The 20719-nt window shown below is 37.2% G+C and overlaps 1 protein-coding gene across 2 annotated transcripts in view; it reads left to right on the forward strand.

Annotated features, from left to right (window-relative positions):
- The window catches only part of DNAJC5B (DnaJ heat shock protein family (Hsp40) member C5 beta), a 93126-nt gene extending 85049 nt beyond the window's left edge, over nucleotides 1–8077 (forward strand). Inside the window, exon 6 of one of the 2 annotated variants that reach the window (XM_032847900.1) lies at nucleotides 6695–8077. In XM_032847900.1, the coding sequence (XP_032703791.1) occupies nucleotides 6695–6789 (95 nt within the window). In that variant the 3' untranslated portion in view covers nucleotides 6790–8077. Of the gene's footprint in view, nucleotides 1–101; nucleotides 188–6694 lie in introns of those variants that run through there. The other variant, XM_032847901.1, reaches the window with a different exon arrangement.
- Nucleotides 8078–20719: the final 12642 nt, after the last annotated feature.

Here is a 20719-nt window from a genome sequence, read left to right on the forward strand (position 1 = left end):
AAAGTATGGTTAACATTTCTTACATTATTCTGAATTTAATTTCCAGAAGTGCCAAGATAAAAAAGTATAATAAAACTAATATGAGATTATCCTCTCTCCAGAATAAAAGTTAGAGCTGCTTTGTCCTTATGGCCTCCTTATGTCTAACTATACTAACAAAGAAGAAGAAGGAACAGGAGCTAACTAGAGGAAAGTATTTCTGATTTGTTCAAACTTCACTTTTAGGACACATTATAGAACATTGTACATGCCTCTAAATTTATGAAAATCCAAATTTAAAATATCAAACTTTTTAACCAACTGATTAAAAAAAACATTAGAAATGTTTTTCACCTACCTTGAGATATTTAATAATTCTAGTTTTATATCTAAAGTCTACAATTTTTCTTAGATTTTTTTTAATTAAGTGCATATTTCAAATATGCCTACTCCTCAACACTGGTTAAAGTCCAAGATACCTTTTGATGCTGTAAAATAGTACCAGTTTCTGTTTGAGAATAGTGTTATAGGATTTGGTAGTAGAAAGGAAAGGTCGACTTTAATTATGGTTTCTCTTTCAACTATGTGAAAGGGTATAATCCAGCTTCTACCCTTAGTAAATAAAGGGGGGAAGTTCAGTGGCATCTTCAATGTTCACTGGAAACTATGGGACTTGTAACTGGCTATCCATCTCTTTCTCAAAATAAAGATATACCCCCAGTGGGATCCTAGGAACACAGGGAAATGCTATTATTCTTATGAGTCAATAAGGATTAAATAGAAAAAAGTGTCTAGGGGGAGATCATCACCCTCTTTTTTTTATCTTGGAAAATTTGAAACTTGAAAGCTAAAGATTATGAACACCAGGTGATTTCCCTAGCCAAGAGAACTTTGTAGACCATCTTGAGGTACCCTGTTTCCTGGGACTCTGTGTCTATGTGTGTGTGAGAGAGAGACAGACAGACAGACAGTGTAACAAGATACAGTAGCAAGAGCATAAATGAGAACCAGTTATTTCTAAACACCCTGGCAAAAACAAACCAAGAATATAATAGCTAAATTCAGGTGTTGGTTTGTTTGTTTTTTCCCCCAAACTGAAGGCAATGGACTGAAAACTTCCATTTAAATCCTCAAGATTTGGGGCAATCATGATTTCCCCATTTTTTTTTTTTTTTGAAGGAGATGGAATAAGATACCTAAAGAGAATAATTTATAGTGTTGACCTTGGATCTAAAAATATGAAATACAGTGATAGAAAAAAAATTTATTGATTACTTAACTGTTCTTGATACTCACCTGGATAAAACCCAAATAAATTCACAGCCACTGAGTTGAAAAGGCCATATGGCTTGTAATTAGACTCTTGCTCTCAGCCAAGATATTGAGACATTTATTACATTTCCTCTTCAGCATCCATCACATATTGCTGCCCAGGAAAAGGGCACAAGAAAGAAATTAAATTCACCTTCCTTTTGTTTACCAACCAGTAAGTATCATTAAGGCTCTGGGCCAGGGGATCAGGATGAGTGAGTCTGCTCAAGAGACTAGTCTCAAGAGACCCCAAAAGCAGCTCAAATTGGAGGGGTTTCTTCAATTTTTCGCTACCAAGGTTCAGTGAGCAAATTTACTAGACAGGCTTATCCAGCTAGCTTTTCCACAGCAAACATAAATTGAGCACTTCATATTTTTAGACATTTTTTCTTCATCAATTAAGACGATCATGATTTTTCTCCCTTAATCTGTTAATGTGAAGAATTATATAAATTATTTTTCCAATGTTAAGTCTTATACTCTTGAGATAAACCCAATGCAGTCATAATGTTTTAACTATTTTATTTTTTAATGAAATGGGTTTGCTGATGTCTTGTCTTAGATGTTTGTATCTATATTAATGATTGAGATTGCTCTACAATTTTCCTTTCTCAAACTTTCTTTATAGAGTTCTATACCAAGATTATGCCTCATGAAATAAATTAGAACCTATTCTTTCTTTTTAAACTTTTCTTAAAGAGTTTGTATATTACTGGATTTCTTTCTTTCTACAGGATTTTGTAGGACTTTCTGGGCTAATGTGCCATTGTACAAATTTTAGATTACTGATTCAATGTATTTAATGTTTATAGGCCTTTTAGATTTGCTATCTTTACTTAAAAAATTAGTTCTTCAAAATTTCTTATAACCTTTCATGCATCTGTAGGATCTGTATTACTATCCCATTTTTCATCCCTTATATTGCTTATTTCTGCTTTTTGTTTTTTAGCCATTCTACCAGATTTTTGAAAATTTAACTGGATTTCCCAAATAACTTTTGGGTTTGGTTCTCTTATATATATTTTTTAAAATTTTTATTCTTTATTATTTCTCTTAATTTATTGTTAATTTTCTAACTTGTTAATTTTTATACTACTTAATTTCCAAAACTCCTTTTAGGATAGTAAGCATTTACAGTTGTAATTTTTCCTATAAGTACCATTTTAGTGTCACATGTGTTTTTATATTTTTCTTAAAATATAAGTTCTAAATATTTTCTAATTTCCATTATAATTTTTTCCTTGATCTTTACATTGGGCCTATATGTGTCTTTTTTTTTTTAAGATTTTATTTATTTATTTGACAGAGATCACTGTTAAGCAGAGAGGCAGGCAGAGAGAGAGGAGAGGAAGCAGGCTCCCCACTGAGCAGAGAGCCCAATGCAGGGCTCAATCCCAGGACCCTAGCTGAAGGCAGAGGCTTTAACCCCCTGAGCCACCCATTTGCCCCAGGCCTATGTGTGTCTTAACTTGTAAACATATGGGGATTTTACAGGTTCTTTATTATTGTTTGTATCTAATTTAACTGCACTGTGATCAGAAATTTGGGAAACATGATGCAATATTTGAAAATATCTTGAGGCTTGCTTTACATCTTAGAACTTAATTTTTATAAATGTTCCACATGGCTCCAAAATAATACATTCTGCATTTTTTAAGGTTCACTGTTCCATTTATGACTATTAAATAAACCCAATTTTTATATGTACTAGTTCGCTAGGGCTGCTGTTTACAAAGTACCACAGAGAGGGTGGTTTGAACAACAGAAATTTATTTTCTCATAATTCTCAAGGTTAGAAGTCAAACTTTAAGGTGTCACAGGGGCAGGGTGCCTGGGTGGCTCAGTCAATTAAGCCTCTGCCTTTGGCTCGGGTTGCTCGGGTAATGATCCCAGGGTCCTGGGATTGAGCCCCACATTGGGCTCTCTACTTGGTGAGAAGCCTGCTACCCCCCCCCACCCTGCCTGCCTGACTACTTGTGATCTCTGTCAAATAAATAAAATCTTAAAAAAAAAAAAAAAGTAAGGTGTCAACAGGGTTGACTCCCTCTGAGGCCTCTCTTCTTGGCATTAGATGGCCATTTTCTCCTCATGTCTTCACATAGTCTTCCCTCCATGTATCTGTGTCTTAATATCCTCATCTTATAATGACATCAGTTATATTGAATGAATGCCTACCTGAACCTCTTTTTAAATTAATTACCTCTTTAAAGACCATCTCTCCAAATATGATTCACATTAGAGGTACTGGGGGTTAGAACTTCAACATATGAACTGGAGTGGGGAGGCAGAGTGTTTGACACAATTTAGTTCACAACATTATCCTTTTCAAATGTTTTATATTCTTAAGTATTTGTTTCATCAGTTACTGAAAGAAGTGTTCAAATCTTCCACTGTGATGATGAATTTCTCAGTTTTTCTATAAGGTTCTGTCAATTTTTGTTCATGTATTTTGAGGTTATATTAGTGTATAAAAGCCTAGAACTTTAATAGCTATTTGGTGAATTGAATATTATATTTTATATTACTCTAGCTCTAGCAATGTTTTGTCTTTTGTCTGTTAAAATATAGTTAGATTAGCTTTCTTTTTAGTAGTGTTTGTATGATAAAGATGTTTACATCTTTTTACTTTCAACTTTTTTTTGCCCTGTTTTTTTGTTGTGTATTTTATAAACAACATATGGTGGGGGTGGGATTTATTCAGTTTGAGAACATTTTTCTTTTAAATAAGGTATTAAGTCCATTTGTATTTATTATAATTAATGATACTTTTTTTTTCCTGCTAACTTACTCTTTTATGAGAGCTAGTATAGCAAAGTTTTTAAGAGAACAGACTCTAAGAAATACTGCTTAGGTTTGAATACCAGCTCTATTACTGACTACCTGAGTAACTAGGGCTAGATACTTATAATTAGTTATATTAGTTATTACTTTATTATTTATCACTTTAAATTGACATTTTTTTGTTTTTTTCTTTTTTCTTTTAAAACAATAGAATATTTCTTTCATATTTCATTTCTTTCCCTCCTCTAGTTTGGAAATTATTTTCTCTGCCCTGTTCTTTTAGGGTTATCCTAAACATTAAGCATACTTGTTATCAAAGTTCAAAATTAATTCTTATCTTCACCCCCTCCTGAACAATACAAGAAATTTGTAACATTTTAACTCTGATCACTTCCTTTTTGAGTTATATACTGTTCTTGTATTCTAGTTTTATCTTAATTTTAATTATTATTGCTGTACATAGTCAACAATCACTTATTTTTATTCATATATACAACATTTCTTTACTAATCATTCCTTTTACAACACTAATTCTCCATCTACTAACACTTTCTTTGTGCCTGAATTACATCTTTTAAATTGAGTCTGTTGGTGACACAATTTCCATTTCTATTGTCTGAAAATGCCTTTATATTATGGTTTTTAAAAAAGTAACAATAAGACAGTTTGTAAACAAATTTAAGTTGATATCTTCTTTTAGCATATTAAAATTATAATTCCATAGTTTTTGGGCTTCCATATTTGCTATTGAGAAGTAAGATTGCTGTTAAAACCATTGTCTTTGAGGGGTGTCAATTAAGCACCCAACTCTTGATTTTGGCTCATGGATTTAGGCTCAGCTCATGATCTCAGGGTTGTAAGATAGAGCCCCCTGTGGAGCCCCACACTGAGCTCCACATAAGGCTCTGTGATGGACATGGAGCCTGCTTAAGATTCTCTCTCTCTGCTCCTCCCCACCCACTCTCTCTCTCAAAAAAAAAAAAAAATTTGTCTTTAGTGTTTTTCAAAGTCACTAAGATGTTTTAAATATGAGATCTTGGGGTGCCTGGGTGGCTCAGTGGGTTAAAGCTTCTGCCTTCGGCTCAGGTCATGATCCCAGAGTCCTGGGATTGAGCCCCACATCGGGCTCTCTGATCAGCCGGAAGCTTGCTTCCCTTCCTCTCTCTGCCTGCCTCTCTGTCTACTTGTGATCTCTGTCAAATAAATAAAATCTTTAAAATAAATAAATAAATATGAGTTCTTTAATTTGCCCTGATTCTTGAATCTGTGGATTGTTGCCTTTCTAGAAAATTCTCAGCCACTAAATCTTTAAATATTGCCTCTAATCTTTTCTTTTACTTTCTTTATGGAAGTTTTATCAGATATGTTAGACTATATCATTCTATTCTTCATGTCAACCTCTCCCATATTTTATTTTTATGTTTCTCTATGTGACATTCTGATTAATCTCCTCAGATCTGTCCTCTCCTTCATTAATTCTCTCTTTAGATGTTAAACCCATTCATCAGGTTTAAAATTTTCAGATATTTTGAACTCAAGTTCTTTTGCATTAGTTTCAAAATCCACTTGATCACTGGAATTCATCTAATTTTTTAAAAAAATTGTGTCTTAAAAGTGCTGGATTTGAAGTCCTTTTGGGTCTCATCTGGCCTTCCATTGTTTCTACTAGCTCTTAGTGTACATTGTTTTTGTGTGTAATCTTTTACTCTTTCCTTCTCAATATTTAAATCTCTCTTTCTCTGTTTTTTTACTCAATTCATGTTTCTTATAATTTTTTTGTTATTTTTTGAGGGTTTCTATTTCTCTAATTCTTTCTATCTCTATCTCCCCTTTCTATTCATTTTTATCTTGAGTTCATGTGTGTTAGCAATACTTCAGTGATTCTCTGAGGTCTGGGTTGAAGATCGGGCCATTCTTTTCTGGTAGGTACTTGGGAGCACATCTTATATTGGACCATTTTAAGTTAAACTATCAGCTGAGGTTTCTTAGTACATATAGATATTTAAATTTGTTCTGCCAATATGTGTGCTCATTGTCTTGCCATTAAATATTTGTAGGGGAGTTCTTTTCTCTTTCACTTGAGCAACAAAGCTCAAGACTAACAAATTTCCTTGTAGATTTAGGGGTATGGTGATTTAGAGAGTGCATGCCATTTTGGATACCAGCTTTATGTGGAGAGCTTCCTATTAGACTGTCATCTAAGCAAGCTCTGGGCTTTGACCTCTGTCCCAAACAGGACCACATATGTAATTGTACACTGAACAACTTTAGGGGGCATTTTTCATACAGATATATACTGGGGTCTATATGACCTACATGGTGCACCTGTCCTTATCCCAAGATGGTGAAAACTAAAGCTCCAGTTCACCTGGTTCAGCAATTGCCTCAAGTTGAAAGCAGGGTTTAGTGCTTTAATTTTATAATTCTATAACTGACAGAACTTAAGAGTAAAGACAGTGACTTCTCCCTTTTGAAGCTCTTTAAAAGGCAGGCATCCTCAATATCTTATGAAATGAATTAGTTTGCCAATCATCATTTCAACAAAAATATCCACCACTTGCCCCATTAAGGGAAATGTAATATGATCAGAGGGTGTTTATTGCTTTGCTTTGTTTATTTTTAGATGTGGACTTTCCAGTTGTTCTCCAGCCTACAAATGCAAATGAGAAAACACAGCTAATCAGAGAAGGACCTCGAAGTTATTGCACAGACTCTTAATATTGAGACCATTGAGGGTCCACAGTACCCCCTCTTGGTTCAGCCATGTCTCCAGGTGTTAATGGGTGGAGCAGGGTAGGGGACATGAAATGCTGTGAACTTTTCCACATTCGTATTTTATTTTTTACGTTAGGAAAAGATGACTGCTACATAATTTTCTCAGTATGCGGTCTCACTCTTTGAGTAGAATTCCTAATGAAACACATTCCATTTTGATGAATAAAAGCCTGAAGAATTGTTTTATGCTCCTTGCATGAGGTAAGATGGTGGCACTGGACAGGCCATCTGAGCCAGCCCTTTCTGTGACCCAGATCTAATTCCTTACAGACTAAAGTAGCATTCCAAACAGAAGTCACGATTCATCTATTTAACTGAATGCAATATTCCTATCTGCCACAAATATCAGCAAAATATACATGGAAACTTAAAAGGAATTTTGTGTGTATGTGTAGAGATTTTCCCCTGTCGATATCTAATATGGCTACAGAAATATTTCAAGAGGCAGGAAGAAATTATTAGGTAAAAAAGACAAATCACTTAATTTTAAAGTATATCTTTGAAAGATTAAAAGTTATCATTTACTGAAAACTGATGAGTAAAACCAGGAAGAAACAGGTTTTGTATATTTTTAGACTGGCATAAAAAACAAAAACAAAATTTCAACCTGGTCAAATGTTATAAATGACCCAGGAAATCATACTGAGCCCAAAACAGCTGCCCAAAATATGTTGACCATTTTAAAGTAAAAACAATTATTGTACAACTGACCTAGATTAAACAGAGTCAGGAAAAGAAACATGTAGGGTAAAAAGTAGAATTCTAAACTCTACAGCCTAACTTTAGATTTAAAGGCATTTCATTTACACCATTTTTGATGAGAATAATTACATTGACCAGAAAATGCTCAGTTCTGTGCATGTTGAACAATGAAGCTCAAAGGTCATGTCTGCATTTACTCTTTGATCCTTATATTCATTATGTGGTCAAAGTCATTATGTCCTAAAACCATGTTTTAAAATAGTATAGAAAGTGTTTGTTTTTTCTCAGTCCTTTATATAATAATTCAGCTTTCAAGATCTTGTCATGTTTTTATATAATATTGCATGAAATGCCATTTTCTCTTTTGTTTCTTTTTCCTACCACCACCACCAAATTACAGTCAAATGAGCCTAAAATATACATTGTAAGTGAAAACTGGTGTTATAGCTCTGGCAATTCTGAAGTCATTAAAACTCTACTTTAACTCTTGAGTTACTGGAATTTTTTTTAATCGACAATCAAGTACAAAAAGCCCTGGCTGGAAAGTTAGGAAACCCGGTTCTAATCTAAACTCTCACTACCTAGCCCTGTGACCAAGTGAGATGAGAATTATATGGCTAATGACTCTATGACTCCGTTACTTGCTTTGACCACTTCCAAGTTGCTGTGAGACAGGATGAAATGTCTGAGGTAAAAGCACTCTACAAAGTCAAGTGTTTGACAAATAGGTGGTTTTACATGAATTTGTATATGTTTACACACAGACAAATATAACGTGACTTCTTATGCAGATAAACTCTTACCCAGAAAAACTCATGAAGATACGTAGTACTAACAGTGACCGGCAAGAGCTTGGAACTCTGTATTCAACAAACAAGTGCTACTTTCCATCTGAAGGAAACATGGGATAAATAGCCATGTCTGTGGTCATTTGAGCCACTACATTTCCTTCCTGGAGTCTTTTTAAGCAAAAAGGTCAGGCCTATTTTTGAATTGCAACCTGTAAATCACAAAGGTCCTTTTTCTCTCCCAGACATCATTATTCTTACGTGGAATTTTTTACTTCTACTCCCAGCTTGTCCAGAGCACTGGTACAAGCGTAGAAAGATGAGAACAGGGCATGAATCAGAATCAGAATCAGATGGTGGAATTAAATTCATAAAGGGGTTCTTGTTAATGTTCCCCACAAAGGGCTAATTACTGGTTACAATGATATGTGGTAAATGTTAAGGACATGAATGTGTATGAATGAGGAAATGCATCTACAGAATGCCCCTTAGCTACATAGAAATGAGGATCAACCCTTCATCTGAGGAAAGGCCACTTAGTATCATGTGGGGGTCATCAGAAGCTGTCACCCAGAGTCACCGGTTATTCTGAATCCATAAGCATCTTAGCAGAGAAGCACCAAGAAGAAACATGCTCATTATGAGCAAGCACTTCAATGGCTTACCACCTAGTCCTGGACTTCAGGTTATCAGGTAAAAAAAAATTTGTGTAAGTTTTCAAAGTTCCTCCATTTATTTTTTGCTGTTTTACATAAGAACATAATTTTTTAAAGTATGCATTTTTCTTTACCAAAGTACAGATGTCTTAATTCCTTTGAGAATAAATGACATTCTAGTTCTACATTTTAAATGGTATGAATGTTAAATCACATTTGATGTTTCCTAAACTGGAAATATACTCACCTGGTAGTGCACTGCTTGATTTTTTATCTACACAGAGGGTTCCACTTAGGGCTACATAATCTTTGTAGCTGGCACAATGATGCCCCCTCCAAGATGTACTTATCCTAATTCCCAAAACTAGTGACTACATCACCTTTTATGGAAAAAGGCACTTTGCAGAAGAAGTCATTGTTAAGGATTCTGAGATAGGGAGATTATCCTGAATTGTCCAAGTGGGCACAATCTAATCACATAGCTCTCAAAAATGGAGACTATTTCCTGGCTATGAGAAAGATGGGACTCTAGAGGCGGCCGGAGTAGCTCAGATCTCAGAGTCCTGGGATCGAGCCCTGCACTGGGCTCCTTGCTCACTGGGGAATCTGCTTCTCCCTCTGTCTCCCAACTCTCATTCTCTATCTCAAATAAATAAATAAAACCCTTTAAAAAAAAAAAAAAGAATGATCAGAGCTATGCTTTGAAGTTAGAGGAAGAAAGGGGCCATAAATCAAGGTAAGCCGGCAACCTCTAAAAGCTGGAAAATCAGCTTAAAGATATGGATTCTGGGGGCGCCTGAGTGGCTCAGTGGGTTAAAGCCTCTTCCTTCAGCTCAGTTCATAATCCCAGGGTCCTGGGATCAAGCCCTGCATCAAGCTGTCTGCTCAGTGGGGAGCCTGCTTCCTCCTCTCTCTGCCTGCTTCTCTGCCTACTTGTGATCTCTGTCACATAAATAAATAAAATCTTAAAAAAAAAAAAAAAAAAGATATGGATTCTGCTCTGGAGCAACAAAAAAAAAAAAAAAAAAAAAAAAAAAGGAATTCTCCCCGGGCCCCCCAAAAAAAAAAAAAAAAAAAAAAAAAAAAAGCAGCCCTGCTACCACCTTGATTTTTGCCCAGTGACAGCCATGTCAAACTTCTGACCTTCAGATTGTATGAGTTTAACACTGAGTCAACACTTCTCACTTGTTTCTTTATTGTCCTCATTCCTTATTCTATATATTTTTTAATTCCTTCATCCTGAGAGTCCAGCTTCATTTTCTCCTCTGTCCCTTCCATTCCCTGTTTCTCAGTATTCCATATCCTTTCCTGTTCTTCTCTCTTCTCCCACTCCTACCTTTCTTTGGTTTGACACTTACCCCCTCCGTTTTAGTCTCCTAATCTCTCTGCTGGCCGCTATCAAGTACATCTCCATATTTACTGGTCTTTTACAAAAATTGAATTATTGTAAATTTACCCCTAACCAGTGGGGCAGGGAGAGAGAGCAAATAATATTCTTATAAAGGAATGTCTCCACCCCCCGCTCCAAATTCAAGCCAAACAATCATAATGCTAATAGGCCAGAGGGAAACAAGTATTTTTCAAACAATTCTGAGTATATTAACAAATAGAAATAATTTATATTGACCACATTCATTATTTGAATGCATGGCAAGGTAATTTGAGACATTGTTTTGTTTTGTCCTTAGTAAGTAACTCGAAGGAGGGCTCTTCTTCTGAGATTCTTCTTAAAAAGGTCACTTCCTTGCTACAGTGACCTTGGAGGTTAAAAACAAAGGTAGACACCTGAAAAACCACCACCCAGGCTTTTGCTTGGTTGCTTGGACTGTGAGAAGGGCTTTTAGAAAGATATATGCTGAAACTGAGGAAGAGAAGTAGCCCTATCATGAAGGACCTCTAAAGATGGGTTTGGGAGTTTGGGGGAATTCCCAGAGTACCCCATATTTGGGTATGTTAGAGTAGGCAGTTATTAGATTCTAACAGAATACATGGAGCCCAGCAATGAGGAATTCATGGCCAGCTATCAGGAAGAGGCCTGTCCCGGCAGCACTCCACAAGAAGTCAGATCAAACCATACAGGCCCAAGATGGTGGGTGCCATTGATGAAGTTCTAGAACCTAGGTGAGGTTTGGTGGGCTGAGGTCCAGAGCCGATGACCAAGAAAGAATTCTTGAGACATCTTTGGTGCAAAATGGTGGTTTATTAAAGCACGGGGACAGGACCCATGGGCAGAAAGAGCTGCTGCCCCATTATCCTGAGGAGCGGCTGATTATATACACAGGAGTTGGGTAGGTGAGAACAAAGCGGGTGATGTTAGTCTCTAAGGAATTTTGGAAGTAAGGTCTCCAGGACCTTGAGGGGCTAGCTATTGTTGGGAGAAAGGTTATTTATTACTAGTAGTAAAAATCTTCTTGTGAGACTCTTTAGATGTATATCAGTGGGCCATATGCTTAGGAATGATTCTCGACACTATCTTGGAGATCTAGAGATAAAGTTTCACATTTCTCCTATCAAGTGTCCTTGTTAGTGAGATTTGGGTTTAGAAGAAATTTAACTTTATTTAGGGCTTGAGGAACTGAGTTATTTGCCTCTGGAAATTGTGCTATTGATAAGGTAACTTCTTTGTGTAGATCTTTAGGACAATTGTAAACTAAGGGAGACTCTGTCTTGCAGGATTGTGATCTCTGCAAGTTAACTATTTGTTTCTCATTTATGGCAGTCAGTGGTGCCTGAGGAATGTCACACACATTACCGAGGGGAGCAGGTGGAGAGGGGGTGCAAGGTGCCAGCTTTTGCTTTTGTCCTCAGCCAACCTCCTGCTCCCTCATCACCATGACAAGAAACTCCTGACCAAATAAGGAAGAAAAGGCCAAAACCCTGCTTCCAAGAAATTCCTCCCCAAGTAAGGAATATTCCACTCCGTAGTTTGCAAGGGTCAATAAAGGATAGAAACCCAACCCCCAGGGTGCACAGTGCTCTCTTCAGGTAGCCTGCTCTAACATCTGGAATATACTTGAGCTTTAATAAACTTTCCCACTGTGTTACTCACCTACTGTGTTGTGTCTGTCCTTGAATTCTTCCTCATGAGGAGGCCAAGAACAGTCAGCATCATCTTTGTGATGGACTAGGTCAAGGCTTTAGGGCCCAGGGTCTTCCCAGTTCACTGTGAACATGACCACAAGGGAGAGCTCCTTTGATGAGATAACACTTAGCTGCGTGGGTGACAAAATTAAATCTTGGCTTCTTAGCCATAACAAAGGATTCCTGTACCCACACCTGGCCCCTCAAAGAAACCATGTAAGGTTGAACACAGAGACCTCAAGAGCAACCAGGCTAGAGTAAGATGAGGGACTGGAAACATACTCAAAGGAAGACAGAAACATGAGGATCCCATACATCCCTAGGGATTGGGGGTCAGGAGGAGACTCTCAAAACGTGACTGAGGGGGCACCTGGGTGGCTCAGTGGGTTAGGCCTCTGCCTTCAGCTCAGGTCATGATCTCAGGGTCCTGGGATCGAGCCCTGCATCAGGCTCTCTGCTCAACAGGGAGCCTGCTCCCCCACTCCACCTCTTTCTCTGCCTGCCTATCTGCCTACTTGTGATCTCTGTCTGTTAAATAAATAAAAACGTGACTGAGGTAAAATTTCTCATTACCTTGTTAAACTTCAGCTCAGAATTAAATTAATTTAGAAAATGTAATGTATTTAGACTATGAAGAGACTTCCCCAAGATCTTTTCTCAAATGTCACTTCTTCACAGGCTTTCCCAGACCACCCTGTCTAGAACTGTACCCCACCTCATGCTTCCTATTCTATACTTTTTTACTTAGTACCTTTCACTAACATACTTTTTAATCTTGCTTATGGTCTGTCTCCCACACCATGAAAACAAATATTTTTGGCTGTTTTTGTGTCCTGCTGAATCTCTGGCGCTTAAAATAATGCCTGACATATGATAGACTGCCTGGGAATATTTGTCAAATGAGTAAATGTTTAACCTGTGTCATAGAATAGAGAAATTCCTACCTGCTAGAAATGAAAAAGCTGCTAGAAGCTTTAGTTTTTAGGGAGGTTTAGTATTTTTTTTGCATATTAATATGAATAATTCAATCAATATAAAATTAATGGTAGCTTGGCACCCAATCAAGCCTCTGACCCAATTCCAGAATTATCTTTCTAAAAAATTTCAGCACCTGCCCTCCCTTACTCCTCATTAATATGAAGGCAAATCCACCTCCAGAGCACAAGTCCTCCTTCAAGAAAAACCTTTATTTGAGAAACAAAGTTCTCCTCTCCAAAACTGCTCTCTCCAAAGCAACTAAATAACATTGACCTGTATATATTCGTTCTGAGTAGTTCTAGACTACAAAGGGCCAGCAATTTAGATTAAATCATATATAACCAGTTTCTGTATAATGAAGCCATTTCCAGACTGTAGATGGCTCAAATTAGCAGTGATTCACAGAATGACAACTTACAGTCAAGAGTTTACATCTGTATTTTACGCAGCGCTAAAAACAAAGTAGGAACTAATAAACACCTATTATTTGATGGTTTAATTCTTACAACATGTGCCATTTCTGGGAAAAATCTTTCTCCAAAAAGAGACCTAACCATGCTCAGTGTCAAATAAATGGGAGTGACAGAACTTTCTGGAATTTTCATGCTGTTCAGAGCTGTCCCCAAGAAGCAAAACTAAATTCCCAGAATCAAATCAACAGTAATAGGACAGCTATTAACACATTCTGCTTGTTGCTGGGGCTGCCGACCCAGTTTTCTAATAGCTGAAAATGTTATCAACTTCCCCAAGGCCTGAGAGCCCCTCAGGCACATCCTCATTCCCAGGTCCAGGAAGAAGGCATCTTACCTGGTGAAGGTTTTATCCTTCTGAGGAAGCTGGTCTGGTACCTAGGTAATCTCCACTCCTGAAATGGTGTCCAGATTCATCTCTTCTCAGAGAGCTACAATGCACTTAATTTTCTGGTGAAAAATAATTGGGGGAAAATTTTTAGTGCAGATTTTCGCTTTGGTTATGAAATTCTGACATTGTTTTTTTTAGAATGATCTATTCAGGCATGTATACATTAGCTATTTATTAAACTGGCATTTTTCAGGATTATTATAATTGCAGAAAGCAATATTTCAAAGCTAACCTAGGTTTAAAAGAACCAGATGAAAGCCATCAGGAACTGAAACATATAATCAATATATAGATTAACTTATTAGCATAACAGTTTTATATAAAATACCTTCATTTCAAATGTTTCTTTAATGTATTTAGCATAGAATTTATCTTTTTAAGATTTTTTATTTATTCATTTGAGAGAGAGAGAGCACACGCTTGCAGGGAGGAGGGTCAGAGGGAGAGGGAGAAGCAGACTTCCCACTGAGTAGGACACAGGACATGCAACTCAATCCCAGGATTTCACCCTCCTCCCCATCATGACCTGCGCCAAAGGCAGCTGCTTAACCAACTGAGCTATCCAGGTGCCCCTGGGATTTATTTTTTAAACTCAATATATAGCATACTCAGAAAGTAAAATTTTAGCTACCAAAACCTGAAAGATACAGTTTATTCTGAGTAAGAGGGTAAAGTTTTAATAGAAAATAAAATGATTCACTTCTCTGCTTGCCTTCTGCTTTCCTTTGTTCTCTCTTACGTCTTTTCTAGCACATCCCATCCCCCAAACTAAAGGATTTGAAAGGAGGTGGGAAGCGGTGGCTTTTAGGATCACAGGAGCATTTGTATTCAAGCAAGATGATTTATTCTTTCATGAATTAAAAAATAATCTGTCAAGTGAACAATAATAACAGTCATAGTACTTAGTACTTGACATTGCCCTAAGAGCTTTTTATTCTCTTTATATATTTTAAAGTTATATATGCACTTAATACACTATCTAAGGGACAATCACTATCAGCGTTATCATTCCCCATTTCCAGACTGACAAACAAAACCACAGAAATTTTAAGTAACTCCACCAAGATCACCCAGCTACTAAAGGGTAGAACAGGCCAGTCCTCAAATCCATGGTATTAATAGCTGCACTATAGTGCCTCTCCACCGTGGTCTAATATTTCCAACTATGTTTATCCTTCCTGAAAATTAACTCTCTCCACTTTCCTGCCCAACTCTTTTCCAGAGTTCTCTTATTTTCAGAAAATACTCACTGTTTATTATGTACCTTTCTCCTTAACTGCCTTTTGTAGCTTATGATTCCCCTAGGTAATCACCCTTTCTTAATTCTCAGTGCCTCCTTCAAAAGCAAATCCTCAAAGACTCAAAACCCCTGAATCTGAAAGAGCAAATTCCCCAACACTTCCTCTGTCGCTGCTTCCTCTTCCTCTTCTTCTTCCCTCCACCTCCTCCTCCTCCCTGCAGCATTTCTTTACTTGGAAAACCTATGTGGCCTTGGTAGCAGTCTGCCATGTTCTCTAGTCTGACCAATGAATAACGCAACGTTGGTCAAGTGAGTGAAAAGCTGGATTTTCACTTTAAAAGTCAGGGGTGCCTAAGTGGCTTAGATGGGTAAGTGTCTGCCTTTGGCTTGGGTCCTGATCTCCAGGTTCTGGAATTGAACTCAGCAGGGAGCCTGCTTCTCCCTCTCCCTCTCCCTCTCCCTCTCCCCCTGCTTGTGTTCTGCCTCTCTCTCTCAAGTGAATAAATAAGACCTTTTTTTGGTCTTATTTATATATTTATATCTATATATTTATATTGATTCTAAAATAGTTGATATTAGTAAAGAATCCTGACTAAAAATTCTGGTAAAGTTCCTGCCATAATTTTCCAGGATTGTAGACAGTGTTAAGAAAACTTTTAATATATTTGTAAATAGCAAACATATATAGGGCACTTACCATGTGTCAGACACTTTCTAAGTGCTAACTATAGGTTAATTCATTTAAGCCTCACAGCAAACCTATGAAGTTGGTACTATGATTTCTCATTCTGCAGATGAGAAAATTGGCGCTGTTAATTAACCTGTAACTTTAATAATAAGAGAACCAGCATTTGGACTCAGGTAGTCTAGCTCTAGGGTCTATCTGCTTAATTATTATACCACCCTGGCACCATAAGACATTTGAATTCTATAAAGTTAGCTACAACTACTTATTTAATATCAAAACAGTCCTTATACTCAATATGCTTGAATTTGTCTCTCCCCTACTAAAAGTGAATACTGTAGGTCTATAAATCCAAGTTAATACATTCCATTTCATTACTCTGATTCCATAAGATTGGGATGAGAATATTTGCTATTATATCTAAAAACAAGGCATCTCAATATCACTCATAAAATAGGATGTGTAATCTTTTCATGACTTTTATTATCTATTTATAATAAGAGTGATATTATACTCAATTTTTCTCCATTGTACAAAATAAGGTACAAATTGTGAAGTTCCTATTAGTAAAAAATGTACCATTATTTAAGTTAGATGTCTAAACTAGAAATACTTTATTACTTCTATATAGGAAATACAACTTGGTAAACAAATTTTTCTAAAGGAACTGGAACTTTGTCTCCCACCATTTAAAATAAATGTGTGTGTGTGTGTGTGTGTGTGTGTGTGTGTGTGTGTGTGTGTTTTGCAGCAATTTGTTTCTGGTAGTCTATGTCAATCTGCCATTGTGAAAAGCATGTACCCTCCATACTCTGGAGATCTACCTGGGCTTTTATTTTTCCTTTGGCACTCACCACAGATGAGCCTACTCTAGATACCATTTATTGATATCTATATTATTGATAACTTATTGTCTGTCCTTCAAAATGTGTATTCCATCAGAGCAGAAGTTTGTGGTTGTTTTGCTTACTGTTGCTCCCCAGCACTGAACATAGGTACATGGCACATAGTAGAGACTGAATAAATGTTTAGTAAAGGAATAAATATGAATCTCTGAAGAAAACCTCCCTGCAACATCTTTTCCCAGCCCCAGTCCCCCTCTCCCCAAATCATACCTTTAGGGAAAGACTGTATGAACAACATGACAGTTCTGCTTTTCCTGAGTGTGAAAGACTGCAGATGAACCTGAAGTCTTATGGAGCCTTGGAATTGGATGGGTCAGTCTTGCAATCTCCCTGTAGTACAAACGGTTCCTGTTAACCTCCTTAGTGGAGGTAGGGGCTGCAGGCTCGTCTCATTGAGATCTTTTGACACAGTGATTCATCATATAATTCAACATTTAGTTTGGCCTGATAATACTATTAATCCTCATTATTCACAGATTCCATATTTTGCAAATTTCCCTACTTGCTAAAATTTATTTCATTGTCATTCACAATAATAATGTTAAATAAGTTTCCTAAACAGTAACACATAAAACACATACAGATCACTTAAGAAAAATGTTGTGAACAGAGGCCCACAGGAACTTAACCTTGTATTTCCCCTAGGAACAATGGTTCTGTATTCACTAAACTACTGTTTGTGGTGACTATATAGAACATAACCCCCACAAATAACATAAATACATTGTATCTCTCCTGGAGTTCTCTGGAATGGTTCCCTTTCTGACTTTGGAAACTCTATCTCTGTGGTTTCTCACAACAAGCAAATGTTCTCATTCTAATCTTGTGGAATCCTTGGAAATGGTACACATTTACAGAAGGACATGGATGAGCCCTGAGTAAATCTGAATTCAGCCCTGGTCCCCCAATCTGGAGAATTATCCTGAAGAAATTATTTAACATTTCTCAGTAGAGCTTCCTGAACTGTGGAATGGTTTCCTCAGCTGAAAAGAACTTGGAAGTTCTTTCATGTGTGTATGTGTAAGGTATTTTTCAAGTTGAACAATGTTTATTTCCTTCAGATCTCAGGGTATTATGAATAACTTTTGTGGAGCACCACTGTTAATTAACAAATCTGAGGGATTTGATCTTTGACTTCTAGTGGTGAGAAGAGAGTTCCCTTTAATAAATGAAACACTGGTACTCCGCGAATTTCCTGGTTGTTGTCTAACCTTACCTAAGATCAGAAACTGCCTTTAGACCTCCTTCCTCCTGGGAAACAGTCCAGCAGTCCAGTCTCTCTAGTTCAAGTGTCCATTTGAGGACAGGGAAACCAGCTGGTGCTAAGGAGAATCCTGGCTGGTGACTTAGGAGATCTGAGCTCTCATCTGCCATTACTCATCCCTGTTCCTGAAGGTAAGTCATTTCATATCTTCAGTCATCAGTTCCTTCACTTCTAAGCAATTTTTATTAGATAATTATGAAACTGTTTCATAAACTGTTATATAAAATAACTTGAATATAGTTAAACAAAAAATGCAAACAATACTGAAGAATGCAAAAAAAGAAAGCAAATTTCTTTTTCCTCACCAATACTATCTTAGTTTCCTAGGGTTGCCTCAAAAAATCCCATAGACTGGGTGGCTTAAACAATATGAATTTTCTCACAGTTGTGGAGGCTAGAAGTCCAAGATCAAAGTTTCAGCAAGTTTGATTTCTTCTGAGGACTCTCTCCTTGGCTTGCAGATGGCGACCTTCTTGCTGTGTGTTCACATGGCTGTCTCTTTATTCATGCACATGTCTGGTGTTTCTGTGTCCTCGTCTCTTCCTATCAAAACACGAGCCACACTGGATAAAGGCCCACTCTAATGACCTCATTAAAATCTAATTATCTTTTCAAAGGTCCCTATCTCCAAATACAGTTACATTCTCAGATACTGGGGCTTAGGGCTTCAGTATTAGAATTTGGAGAGGAGTAGGGGAAAATTAGTCCATAATACATGCTATCGATCTCTCAAAATTGTACCCTATCTTAGTTTACTTTATATTTGGACCATGAATTCTTTATAAAGCTTTTTTCCCCCAGAAATTTCTAATTATATTTGGTTTGCAAAAGTGACATGTTTGATAGTATCTCTAAAGTCTTCCTGGTCGTTAATGACATTACTACTGTGAAAGAATCCAGTTTTTTCTTAAAAGATCCTCTTCCTAGAACCTTCTGACCTTTTTTTTTTTTTTCTTAATTTGTCTTAATTGCTTTCTTGGCCTGCTGTATCACTGATTTGAGTTCCTTAGTTGGTTCCTTTTTTTCTTAAGTTCTAAGTTTTCCTCTTGTATTTTCTACACTGCCCCCCTTGCCATCATCATCATCATTGTTGTTACTGTTGTGCTGAAGTACATCTGTGGCAGACAGAGATTTGCTGCTAGATTGCTAGATTGCCTTTCAAGAACTGCCCAGCTTCAAGGAGGATGGTTAATTGAGAGCCTCCAGCTGTTAACTCCTTTAGGGTCCACCTAGGCTTTCCAGAGGAGGTTTTCAGCCTTTGGCCAATGACTGAGCAAAGTGACTGTATGAAAACCTGGTCATTCCTACCCAACTCAGGACTCCTCTAAAAGGAGATCTTTGCTCTGCAGGTACCAAGGCAGAGACTATCAGGTCTGCATTGCTGTGCCCTAATACTATGTAATATTGTATCCCCCCCTTTCCCATTCACAAGACATTACTCCCCGCTATAATTCTGTATTCCAGCTCTGTGTCAGCTTTTGCTTCCTAAAGAACATCATCAGTATGACATCTTCAAGTAACGTTTATTTTTTTGTTTCAGAAAAGAATCATAGGATTTAAATTTTATAACGCCTCACAAGTGTGACCTATTCTCATAAGTGATTGCTACTTTGATTATATAATTCTGGTGATGTGGGAAACAGAGGCAGAAGAAAAATTATTAAATTTCCTTATCCACTGACAAGCCCTTAAAACAGGCAGAGTGACTTTCCTCTAGGGACTCAGCTGCTTCCACCTTAACACTTTCCTAAGGACAAAGGGCAATTCTAGCTTGATGGACCCCTACTGCCAACCAGGATCCTGTAAGTCTACTAACAATTCCTTCGGAAACTTCCTTTATCTCTAAACCCTCCATGATAGTGTTGACAATCATTTCCAAGCATATGGCTCACTGATACACATCTAAAGGGTCTCAGGACAAAGGTTTTATTACCAGTAACAATAACCTTTTTCCCAACAATAGCTAGCCCCTCAAGGTTCTGGAAACCTTGGTTCCAAAGTTCCTTAGAGACTTATGTCATCACAGACACCCTCCCAACTTGCAAGTATATAATGGACCACTCCTCACAACCCCGGGGCAGCAGCTCTTTCCGCCCATGGGTCCTGTCCCTGTGCTTTAATAAACCATCATTTTGCACCAAAGATGTCTCAAGAAATTCTTTCTTGGTCATCAGCTCCAGACCTCACCCCACGGAGCCTCACTTATATTCTAAGACTTCATCACTGGGTTCAAAATTATTTCCCCACAGAACTTCAAGGGTCTCGCTCTACTGTGTTCCAGCATCCAGTATTGCTGAGAAGTCTGATTATAATCTGATTCTCATTCTCTTGTAGCTAGCCAGTTTTTTGTTTGTTGTTCTCCCCATCTCTGAAAGCTTTTAGGATTTCATCTTTCCTCAATGCTTTTACATTTCACCAGGCTATCCAGGTCTGGTTGTTCTTCATTCATTATATCTGGATGGCACTTTTGATCTGATGACTAATGTCTTTCTTCCACGCCTTCCCATGCACTTTCTCTACTTTCCCTTTCTGGAACTCTAAAGCCTTGTGTCTTCTGGGCCTATACCCCAGGCTTTGATATTTTCTGCTCTCTATATTTTTGTTTCCTGGAAGGTATTTTCCATTCTATCTTCTGTATCTCCAAATTTGATCTTTAGCCATGACCAATAGGTTATTTTTCACTTTGGCAAACTCTTTCAGTTTGCAAGAACTC

This window comes from Lontra canadensis, unplaced genomic scaffold, assembly GCF_010015895.1.
Source record: "Lontra canadensis isolate GAN:19392208 unplaced genomic scaffold, GSC_riverotter_1.0 scaffold195, whole genome shotgun sequence".
In the NCBI taxonomy this organism is placed as follows: domain Eukaryota; kingdom Metazoa; phylum Chordata; class Mammalia; order Carnivora; family Mustelidae; genus Lontra; species Lontra canadensis.